We start from the raw sequence: 26,769 nt of genomic DNA, 5'->3' as shown, positions 1-26,769 counted from the left end.
TTCATGGGACAGGATACTGGAATTAAGACACAGATTTGTAAGATGAACTCCTCTACTATCATTTCACAAACAACAAAGTACTTAAATACAGGAAACAAAATTTGTGGAACTTAGTTTTGGTAAATTCCAAACTAATCACCTCCTGATTCATTTGGAATAATGACACAGAACATTTAAGCTGTTTCAAAAATGCTTAGAGATGCCCGATGGCTCAGTCATTAAGTGTCTGACTCTTGGTTTCAGCTCAGGTCATGATCTCTGGCTCGTGGGATCAGGCTCTGAGTCAGGCTCCATGCTCAACCCAAAGTCTGCTTGGTATTCTTTCCCTCTGTTTCTCCCCCAGTACCTGCCCACCCGCCCTCCCCCACCCCACTGCGTGTGCGGGCACTCTCTCTCTAATAAAGGATCTAAATAAGATCTTAGAAAAATAAAAATTTTAAAAATAAAAATGCTGGGGCGCCTGGGTGGCTCAGTCGGTTGGGCATCTGACCCTTGGTCTGGGCTCAGGTCATGGTCTCATCGTTGTGGGATCAAGCCCCACTTCAGGATCTGCATTCAGTGGAGTCTGCTGGAGATTATCTCCCTCTCCCTCTGCCCTCCTCCCCGTTCCTGCACTCACGAGCACATGCGTTCTCTCCCTCAAATAAATAAATAAAATCTTCAAAAAAATAATGCTTAAATAACTAAGGGGTTATTTCTACATTTATGTTAAATTTTCCATTGCAGTTTAGTAATTTAACATTTCAAGAGAACAATTTAAAGAAAACATTGATTGCTTAGATATTTGAGCAGCAAGGAAATTCAGAAAGGCATTCACCAAAATATTTCTGCAGAAGCCAGATTCCCCTTAGGGCAGTCCTTTAAAGCTACTAGGGTCACCAATGCCCCCTTAAGCATGTCCTTCATGGCTTTTTCCTGAGATATTCTCATATATCCTAAGAAAAATCTGTATACCAGGCTGTATCAGGTAGCAATCCACACTACAACAAGGATGCTACAACTTGAATACATTTTGCTAGGTGAGAAAAGCCGGACTCAAAAGGCCACATAATGTATATTTCATTTACATAAAATATCCAGAATAGGCAAATAATCCATAGGGACAGAAAGTACATTTGTAGCTGCCAGGGTGTGGAGGAAGAAGGAAATGAAAAGTGATTGCTAACGGGTATGAGGTTTCTTACAGGAATGATGAACTGTTCTAGGATTAGACAGTGATTTGGCATAACTTCGTAAATACACTAAAACCCACTTAATTACATACTTTAAGAGAGTGAATTTTAGGTTGTGTGAATTGTATCTCAATAAAGCTGTTATAAAATTAAAAAGAACTTTACGAAATCCTAGCACAAAAAGCATACGATGTACTTCAAAGAAAAATAAAATTCACCTTTAAAACTGGCCTGATATTTCACAATTCATAATCTAATAATTTCTATGGTTTACATTTTAAAATAGTCAAATCCATCAGATCAAAAAAAAAAAGGGAAAGCTTAACTCACCCTCTTTTCACTTTCGTGAAATCAAATGCAACTTGTCTGTATGAAACTGCTTTTTCATTAAGATATCTACTATACCGCCTAATAAATGTAGACATGTCATATCCTGTAAGAAAAGAAACAGAAAATGTTTTCACAAATTATTAAAATCCCAATTTGCTTAAAAAACCAACTCATTTCATCCAATGGCCATAATATCTTGATACTCCAACTCAATCTAATGATGTATATTAAGTGACTAATAATGAATAGTATCACATTAAAATCTCTAAGACCTCACATGTTTTAAGTCAGGTAGGTCATATGTGGCTTTGAAAAACCTCCCAGCCCTCAGAATTTCACTAAAATAATATTTCTATTTTACTTCTGATCAACATTCTTACCACAATTGGAAACCACATTCTCTTAAACACTATTTAATAACCTCATAACTCAAATTTAACATCCTGTGAAACCATAAGCCCCTCTCCTCAAATCAAGCAATTTTATAATTTTCATACTTATGAAACCTTCAGTTGTATATTATTTGTAACAAACAAACTTACATGTGCCAACCTTATAAACAGTGCATAAAATTACTGCATAGTACAATGAAAGAAATGGCAATACGTGAGTTTAAGGCATAACAAGAAACAACTATACGGGTATTTTCGATAAAACTTTCTCTAAGATTTTCTTATATCACAATCATGAGATTTGAAAACTTTGGCAACATAAGATCTATTCAATGTTATTTAAAAAGCAACTTATGTTTTAATTACTGCCTTGCTCAAGGAAGTCTATAAATTTTTGCTAATTAAAAATCAGGTTCATCTTATTTCAGTTCATCTTCATTTAAAAAATTTCACTTTATTTGATGATCTCTGCAACTTTAAAAAACAATACCAAAACAATGACAAAAATGTAAAGTGACTGGATTTAACATCATCACCAATTCATTTATTCACCAAATACTTCTTGAGTGCCCACTAAAATGCTGCTGGAGAAAAAACAATGAACAAAATTAAAAAAAAAAAATGACTGCCCTCATGTATTCTCATAACTACTACTGTATTTTATAAGGTGTTACATACTCACATTCCCCAGCTCTTACAGTTTATATTGTTCCCTCTAACCAACTCTACTCCATCCTCCTGTGTTCCCACATTATTCTTATTCCATGTTCAGCTCCTAGCTACATCATGTACATGTCTAACTAGAGTCCTATTTATATTTATATACACCCATTATAACATCCAGCATATATGTAATATATATAAATAAATATAAATAAAATATACCAGACTCCACCCAACAAAATACATGTGCAATCAAAATTACTTGTCAAAACCACCGAATTACATGCTTTTAATTACTTTCTGAGTTTTCTCTACAGAATAGGAGCTTCAAATAAAAGGCTTAAAAATGTTCTCCACATAAAAGGAATAAAAGTCCTAAAACCTTATTACTAGAAGTGCTTAATTTCCATCTTAAGAAAGAAAATCAGTAGCTAATAATATTAAGATACCAAAAAAACCCATCTGGACAAATGCATATACTCTGCTTTTGAGTATTAGTTTGCAAATTGTTTTCCACAGACTCTTAACTTCAAATGAAGTGAATGAAGGGAAGCAGAAATAAAAATATGAGCAAGTAGAGTTTCTTCCACATCCCAGAAAACAGACCAGCTCCCGTTTTATCTGTTACATATTTCTGGTTTACATATTTAAGGTTTTATTTGAAAAAGGTATTCTACTGCTTAATTTATTTTTAACTACTTAGACTACTATTCCTCTTATTAAAGTAAAATCACTCCTGTAACAGCCCTATGGATAGATTACCAGCCTTCCAAAATCTCTGGAAGATAGGGTATTTGATTCACTCTAATTAATATTTCCATCTGCCAAAAGTGAACAAGTACTGAACTGGGCAGCCCCTGACCCAAACACTGCTAGTCACTAAATTCCATTGATGTTACCTCCACAAGAGACGTAATTCAGGTCCTCGTTACCTTTCTACTAGATGACCAGAACAATGACCAGAACAGTCACAGTGTCTTTAAGACTTTATCACTCTAATCCAACCTGTACTGAGCTATGGCACTTTCTTTATAACACACACTCCCTCTCCCCTTCTTCCTCAAATCAAAAAACGCTGATGGTTTCTCACTGCATTATAAAATCACAACTCTATAAAAATCTTTCATGTCTGATTCTGGCCCCAAACAGCTTCTTGAAGGCTATCTGCCACTGCATATTCTGTAATACATCACCTGCAAATCCTGTTCATACTCATTCATACTCACTTGCTCTATAAATCTTAAATATTCCATACTCTTTCACATCTTTGTACATCTATGTACCTTTGTTTAAGCCAACCCATGTCCTCGTCCATCTTTCAAAGCCCAGTACAAAATCTCCCCTCCTCCGAAGACATTTCCCAGACTGAGCCCTACTGTTGAATATTCCCAAGTCATTTGGTATGTCCTTATGATGTTACTCCTAGAGCTAGCCCTGTACAATGTTAACTGCCTAGTTCTGGAACTAAGTACAACAGATCCCAGTAAGACAGAATGTGCATGGAGCGCTACAACACCAGAGTAAAGCAATCTCAAGTTACTGAATTAAAAGTAAAATAAATGAAATAACAGATGTGAGCGTCAGTGAGCAATTTATCTGAATAACACACCATACTTACCTTTGCTACTAAAATGTATGATATGCCCTGCTACATTTCTTAGAATAAAGCATAAAATAATAATAACAGTAACAACGAAAGCTCTTATTTACATAGTGTTTCCTGTGTGCCAGGCACTGTTGTAACCACTTCACATTTATTAGCTAGGTTAAGCCTCTAACAACCCTAGAGGGTAGGTGCTATCATTATTCCTGACTTTATAGACGCAGAGAGGTGAAGTAACTTGCTCAAGTCCATGCAGCTGGTAAGTGGGAGAGGTGGGACTAAAACCAGGCAGTTCAATTCCAGAATCAATGCTTTGAAACCACTATCCTATTCTATTTCTCAGAGTTCTAGGTGTCAAGTACAGAAGTCAATCATAATCTGCACATTAAAAGACAGTTTTTTCTTTCTTACACCTTTCACTAAAATATGAGATTCCTCCACAGCTAGAAGACAGAGTTCAACTCTGCAGTAATCATCATACAAGGTTGATTTTCCATAATGAATAAGTTGTCTTTACCTTGCAATCCACTTTTATCCAAAAAATTGCTTAAGTTAAACAACGTGTTTCTTGAAGCCAAATACTGAATAAAACGCTGGAAAACAAACAAACAATTATGTCAAATTAAGGTAATGCCATCTAACAAACTCTAATTTGAGAATGGGGGGGGGGTGTGTTTAACACATTCCATTAAGCTTATCTAGCTTAAATTTCTCATCCTCAGTCCTACTAACTAGTTACCAAACCTAAAAACATAATCCATATATTTCATTAGTACAAAGAAATTTATTAAAGCCTAATGCCCATAGCTTTGGTATAAGCATCAAAATAAAAGGAAACACGCACTTTCACCCTGGAACTAGTAATTTTGGCTTTATAAAAGTGCATCAGGGCTATACCTAATCACACTGAAGTAGCATCTTTCCTTTAAACAGCTACCTGGTGACCCAAATTTTTATGACATTTTAAAAAATGAAATACTTGTAATCATAAAAGAGAATAATATTATAGACATCCCCTTACCCACTGTCCAGATTAAACACACTGCCATATTTACTTTAGATCTTACAAAAACAAAAAATTAGAGTCTACAGAAATACCCCTTCCATCTCATTTCTTCCCGAAGTAGGTATCTATCATTCCCACACATATTTTTACAATTTTTCTATATATTTAACCTATAAACTGTACAAATTTTGTTTTCTATTTTAAATTTACAGAAAAATTATACTGTAGTTATTCTTTTCCAATGTGCTTTTTAACAACTTCTCAAGAATTATCCATTTAATATATGTAGATCTAATTCATTCATTTAAAATGATACTCTAGTATTTCAATGACATAGTATATCATTATGTATCCATTTCTCCATAGATGTTGAAGTTCTTTCCAATTTCACTATTATTAGCAATGTTTTATAGGCACCTTGGTACTTGGTCTCCCTGTGCAAACATACAGGAGTTTACCATGATAGAAACTTAGGTTAGAATTGTTGGATCAGCACATATGTAAAGGTCATCTCAAAATACTGTCAAAATTCTCTCCAAATTGCTTACCACAGAACACTACCTTAACTTCCCTTTACATACACCCTCCAAAATAGAGAGTTAACTCCTTTCAATTTCACTTCTCCTTAGGATTTCCTTTTTTTTTTTTTTTAAGATTTTATTTATTTGACAGAGAGAGACAGAGCAAGAGAGGGAACACAAGTAGGGGGAGTGGGAGAGGGAGAAGCAGGCTTCCCACTGAGCAGGGATCCCGATGTGGGGCTTGATCCCAGGACCCTGGGATCATGACCTGAGCCGAAGGCAGATGCTTAACGACTGAGCCACCCAGGCGCCCCTCCTTTTTTTTTTCTTAATGTGTGCAGAGGGTTACTATCAATTAGGATGTACACCATCACTCCCCTAACTCAATCTTGTTCATCTGCATTCACCCCAAACTAACAAGCCAGGATTTTGAAAAACAATTTGTAAACTGAAGACTCACATTTCATCACTTATCCTAAAGTGACTGGTTTCAAAAAGGTGTTAAAATATCCTAAGTGAAGAGGGTGGCTCGGTTAAGCGTCTGCCTTTGGCTCAGGTCAGGATCCCAGGAGCCTGGGATGGAGACCTGCATCAGGCTCCCTGCTCAGCAGGGAGTCTGCTTCTCCCTCTGCCCCTCCCCCTGTTTGTGCTACCTCTCCCTCTCCCTCTCAAGTAAATAAATAAAACCTTAAAAAAAATATCCTAAGACAATATTAGACTCCATGATTTTCATATGCTCTGATAATTCCTTATTGTGGGAAGCCTGTCCTGTGCATTATTATAGGTTTAGAAGCATCCCTGGCCTCTACCTAAGGGTGCCAAGAGCATCCATCATTTTCAACAAATGTCCCCTGGACTTTCCTCCCTGCCCTATGATATTCTCATCACAGCACAGTAAAACATATACATACTCTATCACAGACTAATAAACCTGCCAATGAGAAGAACATCACCATCTGTCTTAGCTTCTTAAGGGAAATTAAACATGGGTTTATCTAAAAACCAGACAGAAATACTATCATCTTTCTCCTCCTGTCAGTCAAATGTAAAGAATGACAGTCAACTTTGTTTCTTTGCCTTTGTCAAGGTTTTGCTTCTAGTATTATCACCTTATTTATAGTCTCTAAAAACCACCACTAATAGTTTTCCTCTTTATCTGGCATTCTAATTGGTTATATTTGTGGCATTTTCTTTTTAAAGATTAAACTATATATTTTTTAAGAAGGTGAAAAATTCCATAAGCCTGAAATTCTTTAGATGATCATTATCTTAAATAAACAGAGTCCTGATAAAAGCAGAAACTATTACCACAGTTAAGATCAAAATGCTTCAAGTTATATTAAAGCTAGTATATCCAAGTATTCTTATTGACTCTGCACAATGGTTGTAACAAATCAGAAAGCAACCAAATAACATACATCCTAAAAATGATCAAGTCTGTTGACTAAGCAATCACAATTCAGGTAACACTTCTGGAAATAACTTTTAAAATTTAAATACTACCAATAAAATCCAATGTGGTGCTGCTGAAACAATGAATAATCAGAAAGCTAAATTTCTAGGAAAAGGAAAGTTAAGAAAATTATGGAATATATGACCCATTAGGTTGTCATTAAAAATGATAAATATAAAAAACATAGAATATAAAAAGGCTAAATATAATATTTTATCTAAATTATGATTGTAGCTATAAAAAAAAATCACTCCTGGACAAGGACCAGAAGGGAATACCAAAATATACATAAAGTAAGATCTGCTGCAATGAAAGTGTTATAGGTAAATTCTTGCTTTAATTCTGAACTTCAGTGATGCTCTACTGGTATCTGCCAAAGATGACAGCAGAGCTTTATCACTGAAAAGCCCAAAATGAGTCAAGTGATGGATGTCAGAAAGTCATTATGCTCAGAAGTCTAATACCAATAACTAAAGTCCCTCCGCATTTCTCCAGGAGCCATCTCTCAGCAACCAGTGGGCTGCATTTTTCTAAGGTGCATACTAAATGTGGATTTATCTAGTTGCATTCAAGTATTTTTTTAACACAATTTTAAATGTTCCTTTTAACTCAACTTTGCAAGTACAGTGGGCTGAGAAAACCATTTAAGGCAAGAACTAAAAATCAGCTGCTAAGCTGTCACGGAAAACAAGACGAGTCTCTAAACATTAAAATGCAAAAGCTTATGCATCTTTTCCTTAACCTTTTGGGCAATGAAGACTTCAAAGAAGACTTCAGACACACCTCTGCTTAAGAAGGCACTCTATAAATCAGTCCGTCTCAGCAAATGCCATCTTAGTCCTCAACAGCTTTCAACTAGGCAAAGTGGTTCCAGAGACAACTATATGAAACCAGACAGAAACCATATGAAAACAGACAGAAATCTGAACCATAATAAAGAAAAAGACAAATATACGGTCTATACACAAGGCCTAACCAGACCAGTGCTGCTTACAAAACCTACCTGTAGGCATTAATCCCCGCTTCTTGATCCCATTATTGTTAAGTCCTCTGTGCTTTGACCCATTTTCTACTTCCCAACTTACAGACAATCTCCTTGAATTGTAGAATCTACAATTTTATTTCTGCCTACTCACCTTGTCCTTTTAACCTGTATTGTTTGGATGTTGAAGACATTCCTGAAATCTCAGTGGGAGAATCAAGCTGAATCACCAATCATTAAGCGGTATACCTTTTAATTAAAAATTTGGCTTACCTCATTTCCATACACCATCAAATGATGAGTTGTAATGAGAGATTTGAAGACCACCACCCAACTACTGTTAGTAGTTCTTTCAAATAAACTGTCTGCCAACTGTGGGATGTTCACATTCATCTCATTTGTGCACTGAATTAGGTCTGCAATTAAAAGAAAAAAACATTTACTCTCTGGCTTTATTATTAATTTCAGACGTGCATACTGACAAGTGAAAAATCTAACAGTGGAGCAACAATAGTTTGAAGAAGTTATTAAAAATCTCTTAGGAGAACAACTGAGACCACTATAATCCACCTGAGAAGTTAATAAGGTATTGATTAGGATCACATAAATGATCAATAACAGAAAGTAAATCAAACTTGCTCCAAGAGTTATTCACCCTCAAGTATTTTATTTATCTCAAAAGGAACTCTTTCAAAGCCCTGAAGAACCTTCAATTCTCTTATTACACATAAACCTTCAGGAACTACAATGCTAGGATTATTCATCCCTACCATTCAAAAAAAAAAAAACTTAAAAAAATCATACCTATGGAAGCATGAACAAGCTGAAGGTCAAACTACCTTTATTAAATTCTCCCTAGAATGCTGTATTTGCACGATTAAGAAGACAGAGCAGATATGTGGTCTGAGAGTGGGTAGGATCTCAGTTTGTCTATAGAAAAATTTCATTCTTCTCTCCCTTCAGTTTTACTGAGTTAGTTCAGTTATCAGCTGGTATTAACCAGCTAACACTAACAAACAAAACTGGAAACAAACTGAAATTTCTTGTTGCATAAATTTCCAAGAAAGAAATGATCCAGGAACTCCATTTGCTATTACTCTGAAAACAGTTAAAACAATTTAAGTTCCAATTATATTTTAAGTGGGAATTCATTCCTATAAAATGGTCTAATATACAATTGTTTCAGCACCAAAACTAGGGGGTGGGGGAAGAAGGCAGCTCTTATTAGACCTCAGAGTTTTACCTCCAATCTACTTGAGACTTTACTGTCAAATTCAATGACGAAAATACAAAATACAATCCAATTTAGAGAACAGAGAGGAAGACCAAGAAATGAGTTGTTTTACTTTTAAAGTATGTATAAAAAAATGCATAAATATCTCAGCTATAACTACCATAAAGGGAAAGAAATTAAAGTTATTCATGACTCATAAGCAGTTTGTCTACTTTTAATCTTCAATGCATAATGATTAAATAAAAATTCAAGTGACCTAACTTGGCCTTGATGGCAAGAAACACCAAAGTAACTATGACCATTTATCTGCTTACAATCTTTCAAAAATGTTTGTTCTAAAAGGCCCAATTATTATACGAAGTAACATTTGATAAGCAAATGAATTTTAGATAAGCAGTTACCCTAGCCAACAAAGCTTAAAGAACAAAGCACCAAACAGTCAAACATAGTACCCATGGAACAGAAGACTGATACAGAGCTTTCACAATTCATACTCGCAACAAAAATTAAATAGTACTTTCAATTTGGTGTGTATGGTTCAGTTTCTGATAACAAAAAACAGAACTTTAACTCTGCCTTCTCTGATTCTTCTTAAATAGTACTTTATACCTATCCTACAGCACTAAATATATTATAAACACCTTATTCCCAAAGCTAAGCTTTCTTTTTGCCTCTCAAAAAGCAATCTCAGGGCAAGGCATATTTGCCTTGCTCCTTTTGAATCCTTTAAAACTTCAAACACACTAGTCAAGTTCTGAACTCAATTATGAGAAGTTATATTCTTAGTTTATTTTTTCTCTATTTATCTTGATATATGTACATTTTTCTATATCCTTCCAGAAAGTGTCTTGATAAGCTATTAAATTCTTAGTTACTTCCCCTTGATGGCATCAAGTCATTTTACACTCCTCAGAATCTCTTTTTTTTTTTAGTTTTCAAACTGAACCTGTCATAAAATTTCTTGTTACAGTATTACCCCAAAGGTGCTCCTACCTCTCTGCATTCATTATACTCCCCGAAGCCCACTGGCAACCAAGTCTCCTAAATCTAGCAATTCTACCTGTCCCTTTCCATCCCACTATCACTGCCAAGCCAGACTTTAAATTCTATTTATTTCTTTTTTAAATTTTAAAAGATTTATTTGAGAGAGAGAGAGCACAAGCAGGTAGAGCAGCAGGCAGAGAGAGAGTGGGAAAAGCAGGCTCCCCGCTGAGTAGAGAGCAGGACATGGGGCTCAATCCCAAGACCCTAAGATCATGACCTAAGCTCAACGAAGCCACTTAACTAACTGAGGCACCCAGGTGCCCCCAAATACTACTTATTTCCTAACTAGGGGGTGCCACCTCTCCTGGAAGTATTCAGAAATTGGGGAGGGAGATTAACACACAGAGATTTTACTGGCATTTAATACCAAGGATGAGGAAGATAATTGTCCTGCAATCCACAATCAGCACTTCACAATTTAAAACTGTTCCAAGGGTCGTTGAGTTCAAGCCCCAAGTTGGGGGGAGAGCCTACTTTAAATAAATAAATGAATAAAAAAAAAAACCTGCTCCACCCAAAATTGTCCCCACTGAGAAATGCTGGGACTGACTGCTTCCTATCTGATGATACCTGATTTGGGGTCTCACCTACCTCACACCCCCAAACATTCTCTAAACTGACCACAGAATTATCTACAACACTTTCACTGCTTAACCTCAATGATGTCCCTACTACTTACAGGATGGCATACATTTCATCCTTGTCAATATTTTCCCTTCATCAATCTTAGCTTCCAATACAAAACCACTTTCCAGTTTTCTGTGATGTACCTTCTGTTTCACACCTTCACCTTCACGTTTTTGCTCACTCTTCAAAATGAATCAAGTCTTCCCTTCACATACTAAGGTACCTTCCAGTCACTAAAGCTCGCACATAATTCTACATAATAGAATTATTCTACACTGTAATTATTTACTTCCAAATCATTACCTTCTAACTAGTTTGAGGGACCTTCAAAAAGGAGACTTCAGACATTTTTGTTAGCAATTTCCATCCTCTTCATCACAGAGGTAATCAACTGCTAGATTAGTCAGAAAGAGCCTGATCTTAAATGAAGCAAAAGGTATAGATAGTAGTTTCAACAACTATACGATTTTATATATAATATTAGAACATATATTTTTCTACCAATGCTATATAAATCCTTTGTGATCAGCTCTCCTCTGCATCACTTTGCTTTATAGTTAAGCTGATGTCTCCTTTGCAATGCCTCCCACAGGCCAAGAACTCTTACCTCAGGCACTCAGCACTTGCTGTTCCTTCTGCCTAGAATGCTCCTCTCCCAGATATCTACACTTTGCTCCCACACTTTATTCTTATAGATCTTTGCTCAAATGTCACCTTATTAGATGAACTCTTCTGAATAATTATACAACATAACAAACCCTCAGAACACTTCTCTACCTCCAAACCCTCACTATCCATCCTTATTTGTCTACAGAGCATTTACCATCTAACTCATCTTAATCTGTGGAATGTTTTTCTCTCTCAATTAAAATATAAGTTCCATGTGCACAAGGCTCTGTTTTGTTCTCTAGCCCAGAACAGTAAGCCTTGCCTACAGTGGTCACTCATACTTTTTGAATACATTCATTTAAATAAGCATATGGACAGTCCTAGCATGACTTTTTAAATAAGCATCCAAAATGGTATTTTTTACACTGACTAAAAACCAACAGTCTCTACTTGCACAATCTGTTATTGCTGAGAATAAAAAACAAACCTGAGCCCAATACATGTGAAAATTTTCAAATTTCAGGTTGAAGAGAATCAAAACAAAGGTTTTTATTACAATGCTTTTGACAACTATAGTATACTTTAGAAATGACTACATAAAAACTGAAGGTAACTCCAAAAACTAAAATACAACACTTTACATTAAACAGGAAGAAGAAATAAAAATTCATGCTGAGATTATGAATCCACACTAGACCAAATACAAAACCAAAGTTATACAAATATTCCTGGGAGAAGAAACAATGAATCGTTAAACCAACTCTGCAGAATATACTTCCCCTAAAGTATTTTAACTCAAGCAGTTCTCTAGGCAGTAATTTCTCCTCTGCACAATGTCTCTACTACAACAATAGTTTGAAAATGCTTCCAAGTCTGAGCTCCAACAACTGAGGAAGGAAAGTGTTATCCCACCTGTGACTAACCAAAAACAAATCATTCCAAACAAGAATCACACATATCACGGTAATCTTGATAGCTACTGCTTTTCCCATTCTCGATTCAGAAGACTTCAGTTCTTAAAAACCACAAACTAGATATTAAATTTACCTTACCAATTAAAAGGGTTCTAAATAGAAACACATCATATATTTTCTTTAAGCTATTTACCTTAAGAATATAAAAACTTAAATACCTTCTTGATATTACATTATTAGCAATTCCTAAACCCCACACTAAAAAAAATTACTACAGGGATATAGGTGGGATATAGGTTCTTTGCTTTAGATGTAGATGAGAATTTATGAGGATTCTAGTACTTAAAGGCAGGAAGAAAATATGCCTACCACAGAAACGTTAAGAGCATTTTTCCAGAGACACTGGAAGGAACCAATCCCTACTACACAAACAAAATACTCTCACTTGTATCATCTAATACGCCCCTCCAACAACAACGTCTGAGGTAGAAAAAGTAGACATTACCTGTATTAACACAAATAAGACTCTCCGAAAGGTCAGGTCACAGAAACTCACTACTAGAGTAGTGACAGATTTATGAAGAGAATTAAATTTTAATAAAAGATAAGAGTGCTTGGAAACATATATACCAGGTGAATACCCAATTAGCCAATTTAGAGCAAGTCCTAAATCTCTCATCAATTTAAAACAAAAACGCAAAATGGAATTTTTTCGGGGGAAAATGTCCAGCAAAGTATCAAAAATTTAGTAGTAACCAATTACCAGATGGCTTTATTAATCTTACAGCCATATTCTTAGTGCAGGCCACAAGCCTATATACATCTCCCAAGGCAGAGTTCACCAAGTTTAGAAACTTAAGCCACTTACGGTTCACTTCCACAGCAAGTCAGGCATGCACCATTAGCAGAATGTTGAGGGTGTCAAGTTCACAGGCATACACTGGACTATATACACCAAAACTATGCTGATACCCAAGTAGATTTTCTAATAAATAAACTTGGCTAAAAACAGTATTAGTAAAAAAACAAAACCCCCACAATGTATCATAACCATTTAGCCAAATGCTATACTATCTCCTTCAAAAGGATCACTCTGAAACATACTTTTTTTGGTGTGTATGTGTGTCTACATCATAAGACTGAGGCACAGCTAATACTGTTAGAACCATGTATTAAGTAATAATTAAGTACTATTCTTTCTTCAGTATTCTTATATATATTACATATACCTATGTCACATATATTAATATATAAACATGTATTTTAAATGATTCCAAATTTGTTTTATATCAATTTCATGTTTTTTTTTTTTTACCAATAACCCCCTTCACCCAATTCTCCCACCCTCATTTCCCACCTCTTGCAACCACCAATCTATCCCCTCTATCTATCAGCATTTTTTAGACTCCTCATGTAAGAGATAACATGGTATTTGTCTTTCTCTGACTTATTTCACTTAGCATAATGCCTTGGAGGTCCATCATGGTGTTGCAAATAGCAAGATTTCATTCTTTTTTATGGCTGAGTAATATTCCATTGTGCAAACATACCACACTTTCTTTATGCATTCATCCATCAATAGACACTTAGGATGTTTCCTTATCTTGGCAATTGTACATAATACTGCAATGAACATGAGGGTGCATATATCATTTCAAGTTACCCAAAAGTGGGAAGTGCTGGATCATACAGTTCTATTTTCAACTTGATGAACCTCCATACTGTTTTCCACATTAGGTACACCAATTTACTTTCCCACCAACAGTGCACAAGAATTCCCTCTTCTCCACTTGGTAGCTGTCTTTTTGATAATGGCCACTTTAACAAGTGTGAGGTGATCTCTCACTGTGGTTTTGATCTGCACGGTCCTGATGATTAATGATACTGAGCACCTTTTTACATTGCTGTTGGCTATCTGTATGTTTTCTTTCGGGGGGAAAAAAAAAAGTCTATTCAGATCTTCAGCCATTTTTAATGGAACTGTTTGTTTTTTGCTATTGAGTTGTATGCATTATTTATATATTTTAAATATTAACCCCTTGTCAGCTGTATGATCTGCAATATTTTCTCCCATTCGGTAGTGTGCCTTTTCATCTTTCTGGTGGTTTCATTTGCTGTGTAGAAGCTTTTTAGTATGACGTAGTCCCACTTAGTTTTGCTTTTGTTGCTTCTGCTTTTTGTGTCAGATTTTAAAAAAAAAAAAAATTTACCATGCTGGCTTCAGCAGCACACATGCAAAAAATCATCACCAAAACCTGTCAAGGAGTTTTCCACCTATGTTTTCTTCTAGGAGTTTTATGGTTTCAGGTCTTACATTCAAGTCTTTAACCCATTTTGAGCTCATTTTTTGTGTATGGTGTAAGAGAGTGGTTGAACTTCATTATTTTGCATGTGGCTGCCCAGTTTTCCCAGAACCATTTGTTGAAGAGACCATCCTTTCCCAAGTGTTTATTTCTGGTTCCTTTGTCATAAATTAATTGACCACATATGCACAGGTTTATTCATGGGCTGTCTATTCTGTTCCATTGATCTGTATGCCTACTTTTATGACAATACCATAATGTTTTAATTACTATAGTTTTGTAATAAAGTTTAAAATCAGGGAGGGTGTGTGATGCCTCCAGTTTTATTCTTTCTCAAGACTGTTTTGGCTACTTTTGTGTGTGTATGGTTGCTTTGTAAATTTTAGAATTATTTATCCAATTTCTTTGAAAAAATCCCATTGGAATTTTGGTAGAAATGCCACTGAATCTGTAGATTGCTTTGGATAGTACGGATATTTTAACGGCATTAATTCTTCTAATCCATGAGCACCTTTATACTTGTGTCTTCAATTTCTTGTATTAAGTCCTGTGGAATTCAGTATACAGGTATTTCACCTCCTTTGTTAAGTTTATTCCTAGGTATTTTCTTCTTTTTGATGCAACTATAAATGGGATTTTATTTGCCTGGTAATTATCAGCATACAGAAATGCAACAGACTTTTGTGTGTTAATTTTTTATCCTGCAACTTAGTGCTTTCGTTTCTTAGTTAACAGTTTTTTGATTAAGTCTTTAAGATCTTCTATATAATATCATGTCATCCGCAAACAGTAACAGCTTTACTTCTTTCTTTCCAATGTGGATGCCTTTAATTTCTTTTTCTTGCCTTGTTGCTCTGGGTAAGATTTCCAATACCATGTTGAATAGAAGTGGCACAGAAGTTGCATCCTCGTCTTCTTCCTGGTCTTAGAAGAAAGGGTTTGAGCTTTTTACTCTTGAGTATGATGTCTACTCATTAACAAGACTCATTTCTTCAACCATCTAGAAAATTCGAGATACACTCAATTTAGAAGGCAAATTAAGTGAATCATCAAATGTTGCTTCACTGATCAGATCTTTGAATCTTTCCTGGGTAGGAGTACAAATGGGAACAACTCCAACAAACAGTAACAAAAAGAGTAGTCAAAAAACAATAGAGGACCAGAAAAGTTTCTGAACTTTTGCTTTTTAAAAAGTATCAGCAAGGGGCGCCTGGGTGGCACAGCGGTTGGGCGTCTGCCTTCGGCTCAGGGCGTGATCCTGGCGTTGTGGGATCGAGCCCCACATCGGGCTCTTCCGCTGTGGGCCTGCTTCTTCCTCTCCCACTCCCCCTGCTTGTGTTCCCTCTCTCCCTGGCTGTCTCTATCTCTGTCAAATAAATAAATAAAATCTTTTAAATAAATAAATAAATAAATAAATAAATAAATAAAAAGTATCAGCAACATTTTTCTCATTTAGCATAAATTTGAAAATATTTATAAAACACACAAGTTGAAATCAGACTTATGCCAAAAGAATTTTATACAAAGAGGCACGTCTGCCCTTATCATTTAAGTGTCAAATATCTGGGAAATGGAATGAATAGTCTTAAATATTACTACTCGACTCAATTTTTGGTGTAAGGGGTCACGAAGTATAGTACAAATTAAGATGTAAATGTTACCATTTTAACTTGATAGTTTGCGGGGTCTCCCATGTGAAATACAATGTTATACTTTTCTATAATTCCCATTAGAATTCAGAAATATGGTCTTCATAGACTGGCTTATACCTTAAGAAATAAATCTAACCAACTTATTAATTGGATGTGAAAGTAAAAACTGGGAAAAAATATACTACAGAATGTACAGTACAAGTAATAAAGACTGAATTAATTTGAAAAGAGAAGGGTGCATTTCAAAGCATTAAAAAGAAATAAAGATATCCAAATGGCTTTGATAAAAGTACTATGAAGCTACAGGAGCTAAGTCACAATATAAGAGGACATGTTCAATAATGGTAAAGATAGTAGTCTTGCAATGAAATACTATCAGGCCAAAAAACACAGGGCAAAAAAGGCTGACAGGGGAAATGCTCACAGTATATTAAATCAAAGCCATGTTAAAGAACAATACAGAGTAAGATTCCATTTTTAAAAACTGTAGATGTATAATATTTTCTGATACAAACTGATGCACCTCAATAGGTTGAGCCAAAAAACCCTCAACACTTTCAAAATTATTCAGCAACTAAGTTATATATGAACAGGTAGTCAAAATCAGTATGTAGAAGAACTATATACCACTATTATTTCCATAATTTTACAAATCTCAATAAGCACATTTCATGTTACACAGCAAATACCAATCCTACACCAACTTACTAATTGGGTGTAAAGGTAAAAACTGGGGAAAGACACATACCAGAGAATGTTTGGTACAAGTAACAAGAATTGGGCGAAAATTACAAGGATGAGTTAATTTGAAAAGAGACCAGGGTGCATTTCAAAGTATTAGAAAGAAATAAAGATATCCACGTGGCTTTGATAAAAGCACTAAGAAGGTAATGGAGCTAAATCACAATATACAAGGACATTACAGACCCTTTGGGGGATACCATGATCAATGGCAGAAAGGACAGCCATGATGTGTTCTTTTATTTCTTCAAGCATGTGAGGAAGAGGTGGTACACGCACAAGAGCTGCATGGTATAACAGCTGAAAATCTGGTAGCCACTGTTCCAGAGGTAGGCCAATACTATGAACGCCAAATTCAATCTCTCACCATGGTACATGAACATTAAGCTACCTCCAGAACCCACAAAGAAAGTAAGGCAAAGGCCCATCTTACTAAAAAAATAAACTGCAGCTACAGGAAAAACCAATCTGTTAGCACAACTAGATACGCTATTTCTGTCACTGGGTTCTCTGCAAAATGAATGAACAAAAGATTCACGTATGTGAAAACTAAGAAATGTAAAGATAATGCTTTGGTAATAGTACATGCTATATTTAGCCTGTTTACGCCACAGTAAGTTTTTCTTTCCCCTTTTTCTTTAAGTTAGATTTATTCAAGTAATCTCTACACCCATGGTGGGGCTCAAACTCATGACACCAAGGTCAAGAGTCACATGCTTTTCTCACTGAACCAGCCAGGTGCCCCAGTTTTTCTTTCCTTTCGACAGATTTTTTTTTTAATCGCCATGTAAAACAAGAGGTTTTCTTCCCTTAAAAATTATTCAACAGAAAAGTTACTAGGCAAGCCATTACAAATTCTCTCATTATCTAGCTATCCCTATTTAAAGTTTTTTTTTGAAGACACATTAACCCAAAAAGACCTCCCTCAGTGCTAATTTCATATGCTCAAGGAGGCCACCCAAAAAAATTAGTTTTTTTTAAAAAGGGGAATAAAAAGTTTAACATAGGGCACCTGGGTGGCTCAGTCTGCTAAGCGGCTGCCTTCGGCTCAGGTCATGACCCCAGGGTTCTGGGATCAAGTCCCACATTGGCTCCCTGCTCAGCGGGGAGACTGCTTCTCCCTCTCCTTGCCACTCGCCCTGCTTGTACTCTCTTCTCAGTCAGTAATAATAATAATAATAATAATAATAACATAGATTTAGGAAGTATTCCTAAGTCTGCAGTATATGTGGGATAGACCACATTAAGCATCAAGTGTTGGATAATAACATAGATTTAGGAAGTATTCCTAAGTCTGCAGTATATGTGGGATAGACCACATTAAGTGTCAAGTGTTGGGTGTTTTCAGAACTCTTTAGAAAGTAACAAAATAGAAAGGACTGACTTCCTCTGTATCTGTAGGAGAGGAAAGAAGTGGAACTAAGAGGGACTACCTAAGAAAACAAAGAATTCAGATGGAACTAGGTAAACAAAGCCAACCCTAAGATACTGTTAATATCTAGCTGAAATTTTGCCTCTTAGGTCATAGCTGAAGACAAGCCAAGCTTGCTGAACTGTCTGTACTTTAATTTTAAAAATGCAAAATAAATCATTTTAGTTAATGGAATCATTACGTAGTTGCTCTAAAATTTAATCAATATACTAGTATCTTTTTCAAATCAGCCCAACCTACTGTCTCTTAAAATCATCTATCATTATTTATGCATTTGCCTCTTTACCAACAAATCTGTTATAAATACATAAATCTTCCATGAGCAGAAAATTTAAATCATAAAAATGCTCTACAAAAAAACACTCTTGAATACTCTCAGAATTCACTACTACTGATTTATATTTTCAAGTGAAAAGGTCATTCTTCCCCCCCCATTATCAAAATGTTTTAGCCTGCTGTGTAAGCTTTCTTAATATTAAAAAAGCCTGAAAACTTACAGCTCGTTCTTGGCGTTCTGGTGTATTCTGCATTCCTACCACTAGATGCCAGACTGTACAGCAAAACAATAGGACTATAGCAAGAACAGAGGGATTCAGGTTTGTCTCCTTAATTTTGAGACTGTTTAGGATTCCATTCTAGTACTCCAAAGTGGTGATTTCCAAACCTTGACACCCTAGTCCCATCCCAAATCCCAAATAAGGATCTTAGAGGTGAGGAGAATCATATCTAGTAAGGACTACCCCAAAAGTAACTATTACTTTTATTAATTTTTAATTTAGTAGAAAATATAATTACTTAACAGAATAAAAATACATCACTTGATGTAAGAATAAAAAAAGATTTATTTACAGGAAAACAAAATGAAAGCATTACAGTGATCCAACATAAAAAAAAACAATATATCCATGATATAAACACAAGGTGTATTCCTTCCCTTCTTTGAAGATCTGAAGTTTCAGAATTAATCCCACCTATAGGAAAGGAAATATGTAAGTATCAAGTAATTTAAGAGTAAATGCCAAAATTACAAATTCACTCTTTTTCCACGAACTTACTAATATTTCATCAGCCCAGTTAAGGAGATATAAACAGGATTTTTAAAAATAATCTAATACTGTATCAAAAATGCACAAAACAGAATTTCCTAAGCAAAATAAAAAGTCAACAAACAACTCACTGAAGTACTGTACTTACCTCCACCAAACAGTCCGGGGGAGCAGAAAAAATGAAAAGAATTCCTGCATTCCAACAAGACAGGAATCAAAGCTTAAGAAACTCCTCAAATGCAGTTCAGAGTACTATATAAGAAAAAAATTATCTGGAGTCCAAGGAACTGGGACTAAGTCTGGAGAAAAGTATGTTATTAATAGGGGGTGATCAAGTGTCCTGGTTTTCCTGAAACATTTCTGGTTTACACCTGTTGTCCCAGTGTCCCATTCAGACAGTACATCCTTTCACTCTCAAAAGTGACCCAGTTTGGAATATAAATTCTATGTCACCCTAGTTATAAGTGACCTAATAAAAGTCTACATGTAGCTAAGGAATTAATATACTACCAGCATGTACTCCTGGCATATTTGCATCTTTCTTTCTGGAGTGCTAAATTCTGGTTCTTCCTTAGCCTTCCTAAAACACAAACAAGCTTCCATTCTATTCATTTTGTCCTCTCATCCCCCAACCCATGGGCATTTTCTTAACATTAATAATCTCTGATTCTATTTTTTTTCACTCTGAGAAAATCATCTTTTAACTTGAACAAAAACCTCTAGGCAAACGATTCTCAAATTTCTTCTCTGAAAATCAGCCTAAGGTCTTCCGGGAAGTTGGAGATACTAGAAATCTTCACCTCTATATCCAAAAATATCAGGAATATAATCTCAACTGTACCCTGAGTGTCCCTTTTCTGTTTTAAGCCATCAAGACTCATTCTTCACTATGTTAAAATAAATTCAGGAATTTTTTGTTTTCTTCTATCTTCCAAAACGTGTGACATGGTGCTATAAATATTTATAAATTTATAGGTGAAACAAAAGCCCATTTCTCCACTCAAAAGATCGGTGGGGATGGAGGAAAAATAATAGGCAAAAGTCCTCCTCACAGCTAAGTTATACTGTTAACAGTCCAGCCTATGTCTAAAACATATGTAGGAACCCAAAAGATTTTCATGGCTTTTCTTAACAGTTTAAATTCTGCCTAGTCAGAGTGAATAATGAATTGCAGTTAGAATCTCTGCCACAGTCTACCTCACCCAGAAAACACAAGTTCACGTCCCGGATGCAATTAGAGCAACAAAATCTTTACGATCCATCATCCTACAGCCTTGCAAACCTTAGTAGAAATTCTGTATATTCTACAATATTTATCATACACTACAATATGCCAAATAGTCTTAGGACTTAGAAAAAAGGCAACAGAGAACAAAGCTGCTGCCATCAGGAAGCTTATATACTAGTGGGGAGAAACAATCAGTAAACAAATGAACAAATATATGTCAGATGGTGCTAAGTGGATTTCTTAGCACTTAAGGATGGGACACGTTTTTGGGGAGGCTACTAATTATACATGATAATCAGGAGTCTTTGGATAAAGAGACTTTTGAAAATTACGGTAACAATGGTAGTGTGTCACGGATGGCCTGGAGGCCTATGGAACTGACTACCACAATCAACTACCGTTTTCCAGAAAGTAGGGAAAAGTGGAGGTATCCTATTAATTCTACAGTACACATGTCTGCTTCACCCTTGCCAAACCAAAGTCTTATTGAACAGAATCTTCTCTTGTTGATTCTACAAAGCCCCTAGCTTTTTGTGGATAACAAGTAGGGACTGGGAATCTCATTTACTTATTCATACACTTCACAATTAAAGGAAAGCAACCTTGAGTCAAAATTACACCAGCCATTTACTACAGTTCATTAAGTCCCACACTTGTGCCAAGTAGGTATCAAAAGACCCCTCTAACCATTTAACAAATGAAGGCCATTTCTAATTTTTTTTCAAACTGCTGTAAGCAGTAATGACAAATATAGCCAGAAATAGATAAGCACCAAATAATACGCTATCTATACAGCTTTAAGTTTTTAAATAATGCTAAGTGGAAAATGAGAATTATTAATAAATCACCGTAAGATAAAGTAGAAGTATTTCTCCTAAAACGTTTAAACTTAAGCCTTTAAGTTTCTACAAGAAGGAATAATCACTAGGAGTGTTTCAACAAAAAATATCTCCATCCTCACAAATTTCATAACTATACAACTGTTCTTATAAAATTCCATTATGACCCATGTTTGCTTATTTCTCAGCATTAAAAAACCTGATAATTTCATCTTCTGACAAATGCTTTTTTAAAAGGCTATCTTCTGAAATAAAACTGTTTTATAAGCTGTCAGATGTTAATTTTTTTAACTTAAAATTCCATGTAAATTATGCCTCAATAATATTAATTAAACGAAAAAAATTCCACTAGTTTGAATCTTTAAGCTTTTGCCATAAACTGTTTGCTGACCGAAAAAAAAAACTTTTTCAGAACAATGTATGACTACAGGAAATTTGGTATGTTTTATTTAAATTCCAAAATAAAGTTATTATTTGATTAAATCTATGTTTAAAAGTCATCAACCTAAGTATATTACAGCAAAAATTTAAGAATATTTTGAGGATTATCTCTTCTATTAAAAGTTGACATGATCACAGCATATTCTGCACACTGCATGGTTAATTATGGATTTATTCTGCCTAAATATAGGCTTTAAATATTTCTCAATACAAGGTATTCTGATAAACAGACCTCTGGCTGCTAGGGAATATAGAAACAATGAATTTAACAACAGTTTAATGCTTACAGTGGGTTTTTATTTAGTTCTTCTGCTTCTATGTACCAATGATTAACAATACTAATAATAAAAGGCTAAGAAAAGTCTTAGTTGATGCTTTCATGAAAGCAGCTATCTATTTTTAGGTAGAAAGATAATATCACATATATTTTCAAAATCTATATATTCTAACTAGATGGATATCTTAAAATTCCCTTAAATTTCTGAATTACTGTATCTTTTTCTTGATTTGTTATGAGAAGGCAATATAAATCTTAAATGGTCTAGTCAAGTAGCAAAGAAAAATTCAACCATCTTTCTCCCTTTTCTAGAATATCAACCTTTCACCAATTTCCCTTTTGCTATGATGACAAAGGCTCCCCAAACAGGCCTTCTACCCAACTAAAAGGCTATTACTTTGAAAACTACTATTTTTCAAGTATGATCTCTCCCTAAACTTGACAAATACTGGAGAACATTACACCTTTTTGTTGCACTGCTATATTGGATACCTTCCAGAATGAACGAGATTGGCAGATGGGGAAAAGGGGTGTCTGTTTTTAGCTTTTTCTATTTTTTAAAGTCCATTTCTCCCTGTTAGAACTCTCTTCTGACTTAAACTCATTGGATAGTCTATCCTAAGTACTATTCATTTCCAATCTCTGCTTCAGGCAGTTATGATGAAGATACTAATCTCACTATCACTGAAGTTCTGCTCTAGGCTCTCCCATTTCTTTGAATGGTGCCATCCATATCCATTTGCATATGCTAAGACTATACGACAACAGGATGAAGTGACATCAGAATGAGCAAAGGATCTAGAATCAAATTCCAGATTCACTATTTATCATTATAACTTCAAGGCATGTGAATTAGCCACAGTTTCAACGTCTCCATTTTACAAATAGGAATAATTATCAAAATAGTACAGGAACATACTTAGAATATTTTATAAACTTTCAAACAATTACAAATATTTGATCTTGGTAATTTTACTTAGTAACTTATTTTATTGATGAGATTTCCCTCATCAATTTTCCAATACAGTACTATGAAACCACCTCAAACTCAATGACTTCTGTACAACCTTCTTTAGAAAGTTTATAAAACTCAATTTCTTCAACTGGGAAGTGTAACCATGGTTACATGTATATATGGTAAAATCTTTATACATGCAGATCTCTTTATACTTTATAAAGTTCTTTCATATCTTTAGTCTTCTGATTATTACAATAGCCTTGTGACAGACAAGGCAAGGAATGCTCTGTTATCTCCCTTGTAAAGATTTAAATACTTGCCTATCTAACGTACACAATACAATGACTATACCGGAACTAAATTCTTTAAAACAGTCATCTTTCCACTAAAGGGGTAAAGATACACAAATATTTCCTCTCAATTCTCTCTCTTCAGTCCAAGTGGTCTGAGTCTTGTCATCACCTCCTCTATTCTAAAATCCATACATTCTCTTCTTTTCTCTCACAAATCTAATTCCCAGTACAGACAGTAACCACTTCTTGTTTGGCATAGTATTTTCTGCTCATTGGCATCATCTTCATTCTGGCTACATTCAACTGAAGTTGACAAGGTATAAGGAAGGCATCACATCATTCAAACCAAGTTCACAAGGAACAGGTTTCAAGAGTTTTAGACATCTCCAACTGCCTCAGAAATTAGAAGCTTTATCTTACAAACAAGCTTTAAAAAGCCAATAATGTTACAAAACAGTCAATTCACCAGATTTCAGGTGAGGAGGGCTTACGTGATTCATCATGAGAGAAACACATAAAGCAGTTTTTCAGGCATCTGACCCAGAGATGTAATCATTCCCAATTCTTAAAAAAAAAAAAAGGCCTCAAAAGCTACAGGTTGGTCACCAAGTTAAGAAAACACAACTGTAGTAAAGAAACTCTAAGAAAAAAGCACTCCTAGGTTAAGTCTACAAGCCCAAAGTTAGGAAGCAGCTTAAAAGTTTTAAATCTCCTGATAAATGTTTTTCACCCTGTACAGCACCTTCAACAGTTAGGGAATGTCTCAGCCTCCTGAGTGGCTCTATAAATAGCTAACTTAGCTGTCAGTTGCAACTCTAACTAATTCTTAATTCAGTACCTGTGATTGTTCTTTACTGCCATTCAGGTGTGTTGGGGGATGTTTCCAGGATGTGTGAAAAAATCTGAAAATAATGCATTGGTCCACTCTAAGTCACCAATTCAAAATATATTTTGCAAGAATATGAAGAACAGGGGCGCCTGGGTGGCACAGCGGTTAAGCGTCTGCCTTCAGCTCAGGGCGTGATCCCAGCATTATGGGATCGAGCCCCACGTCAGGCTCCTCTGCTGTGAGCCTGCTTCTTCCTCTCCCTCTCCCCCTGCTTGTGTTCCCTCTCTCGCTGGCTGTCTCTATCTCTGTCAAATAAATAAAAATCTTTAAAAAAAAAAAAAAAAGAATATGAAGAACAAAAATAAATGAATGTTTATACTGTCAAGTCTAAAATTTTATATTGAATTAATACTTAACACAAATTCCTAATCTGACAACTAATACAAAATTCTTTGTCAAAAAAAGTTACAAAAGCTAATGCTGAGAAAAGAAAAATAAATGAGGAAATACTGTCAGCTAAACCTTAATTTCTCAGTCATTAAACAGCCTAAAAGTATAAATGAGCACAAGGATAATGTTGTTACATCTTCCAGATCTGAAAGAATGATCATATAAAGAACAAACCAGATCTTTTCTCCTGTTTCATACCAAAAGATCAAATGCAACTATCCTAAAACCCTCTTGGTATGCAGTTTTAAAAAACAACTTAATTGCAGAGCAAAAGACTCAATTTTGTATTTACCAACGAATACTCACACTGGCCTTATAAAATCAAAACTAGACCAATTCCCCCATGACAGATCACCTGAAATAAAGCTAAGAGCCAAAATTAGTGAAATCAGTTTTGTCTGCTACTCACCTAAGATAAATGCTACAGCTTTCCAAAATCCCGCCCCTCTCTTTCAGAAGATGCTATCTGCAGACAAACTTAGCAGTTAGAAAGGTACAAGCAACTATTAAAACAAGTTCCCTACGTATAATTATGAATTGAATACAACTAAATATTATTCTAAACTACACCAGTAAGTTTCTTATTTAATTTCAAGACAAAAAAAGGTAAAAAGATGGCCAAAGAGAAAGACAGCTCACACTGTATTTGACAAGTATTTGAAAATCAACTCCAAAGTAGCTACCTATATAAGTACCGCTGAGTAAAAAGGTTGAGACCAAACGTAAGTAGCTAATCAGAAAAACTGATGCAAACTTGGCCTATTCTAGAGTTCTACTATTAATAAGTAGATCTATCCTAACCTCAGTGTGTATGTATATATATATATGTATATATACATGTGTGTATATATATATATACACACACAGTATACATACACTTCAGAAACAAAGTCCTTCCAACAAGCAAATAAGAATCTTTGAAACAACAATGCTTAGATTTCTATGGTTCTATGAAGTTAAGGGATAAAAATAAGGTTTGAGAAATAATCCACAAATTCATCACTTAACCAAATAATTTTAAGATGATGTTACTATACATATGAGCATACAGTGATAGATTAATGATGCTCCACTATATATACCCACAACTGATCTCCCATTATAACCAAGAGCCATTAAGACATTAGTCAGTGTAGATCATTCAGTCTATGGCAACAGTTAAATGACTTCCATCTTCACCCTTTTCTAGGTATCAATTTATAATCCTGGCACATTTTCGTTGGCAATTTCCTCCTAAAACAAAGCCACACAAAACAATGCAGTCCCTCCCTCCTAATGACAGTAAGATATGGAAGTTTAAATTGTTTTTCAAGTAATGATGATACAGTGGTAGGTCGGACACTCCAATGGAAAATGAAGCAAAAGCTCATATAGAAACTGTCCATAATCTTAGTTTCCAAGCAATAAGCCAAGAACTCAAAAGTTAGAGGGACACAAATATATAACATCACAGAACAGCAGAGCAGGGAGGCAATTTAGAAAATAAGCAATTTAAGTGAGTAAGGGATTTTCCAAAGATCAAATGGAGCTGGGGCAGCCTCCCATATATCAGTTCAGGGATTATGCCCCTTGAAGCATATTAATAATTTATTCTAAGAAGTACAGGAAGTTGCTGTTTCCAAATGTAATTTTACATATTTATGAAATTATACTTCTGAAAGAAAGATGTTCTCTCAACAATATCCCGTTCCCTGAAAGTCCTCTGTGAGCTAAGAAGTTCTTCAAACTGC

The 26,769-nt window shown here is 35.1% G+C and overlaps 1 protein-coding gene across 15 annotated transcripts in view; it reads right to left on the bottom strand.

Moving 5' to 3' along the window:
• Positions 1-26,769, bottom strand: part of PICALM (phosphatidylinositol binding clathrin assembly protein) — a 99,821-nt gene that overhangs the window by 58,904 nt on the left and 14,148 nt on the right. For all 15 annotated transcript variants that reach the window (XM_019797592.2, XM_019797595.2, XM_019797594.2 and 12 more), the window contains exons 2-4: positions 8,396-8,538; positions 4,678-4,753; positions 1,503-1,605 (exon numbers count right to left, since the gene is read on the bottom strand). In XM_019797592.2, coding sequence (XP_019653151.1) covers positions 1,503-1,605; positions 4,678-4,753; positions 8,396-8,538 — 322 coding nt within the window. The remainder of the gene's footprint in view (positions 1-1,502; positions 1,606-4,677; positions 4,754-8,395; positions 8,539-26,769) is intronic.

Source organism: Ailuropoda melanoleuca, chromosome 8 (assembly GCF_002007445.2).
Source record: "Ailuropoda melanoleuca isolate Jingjing chromosome 8, ASM200744v2, whole genome shotgun sequence".
NCBI lineage: Eukaryota > Metazoa > Chordata > Mammalia > Carnivora > Ursidae > Ailuropoda > Ailuropoda melanoleuca.
The sequence above is the reverse complement of the archived record's forward strand: the minus strand, read 5'-3'. Positions and strand labels throughout refer to the sequence as shown.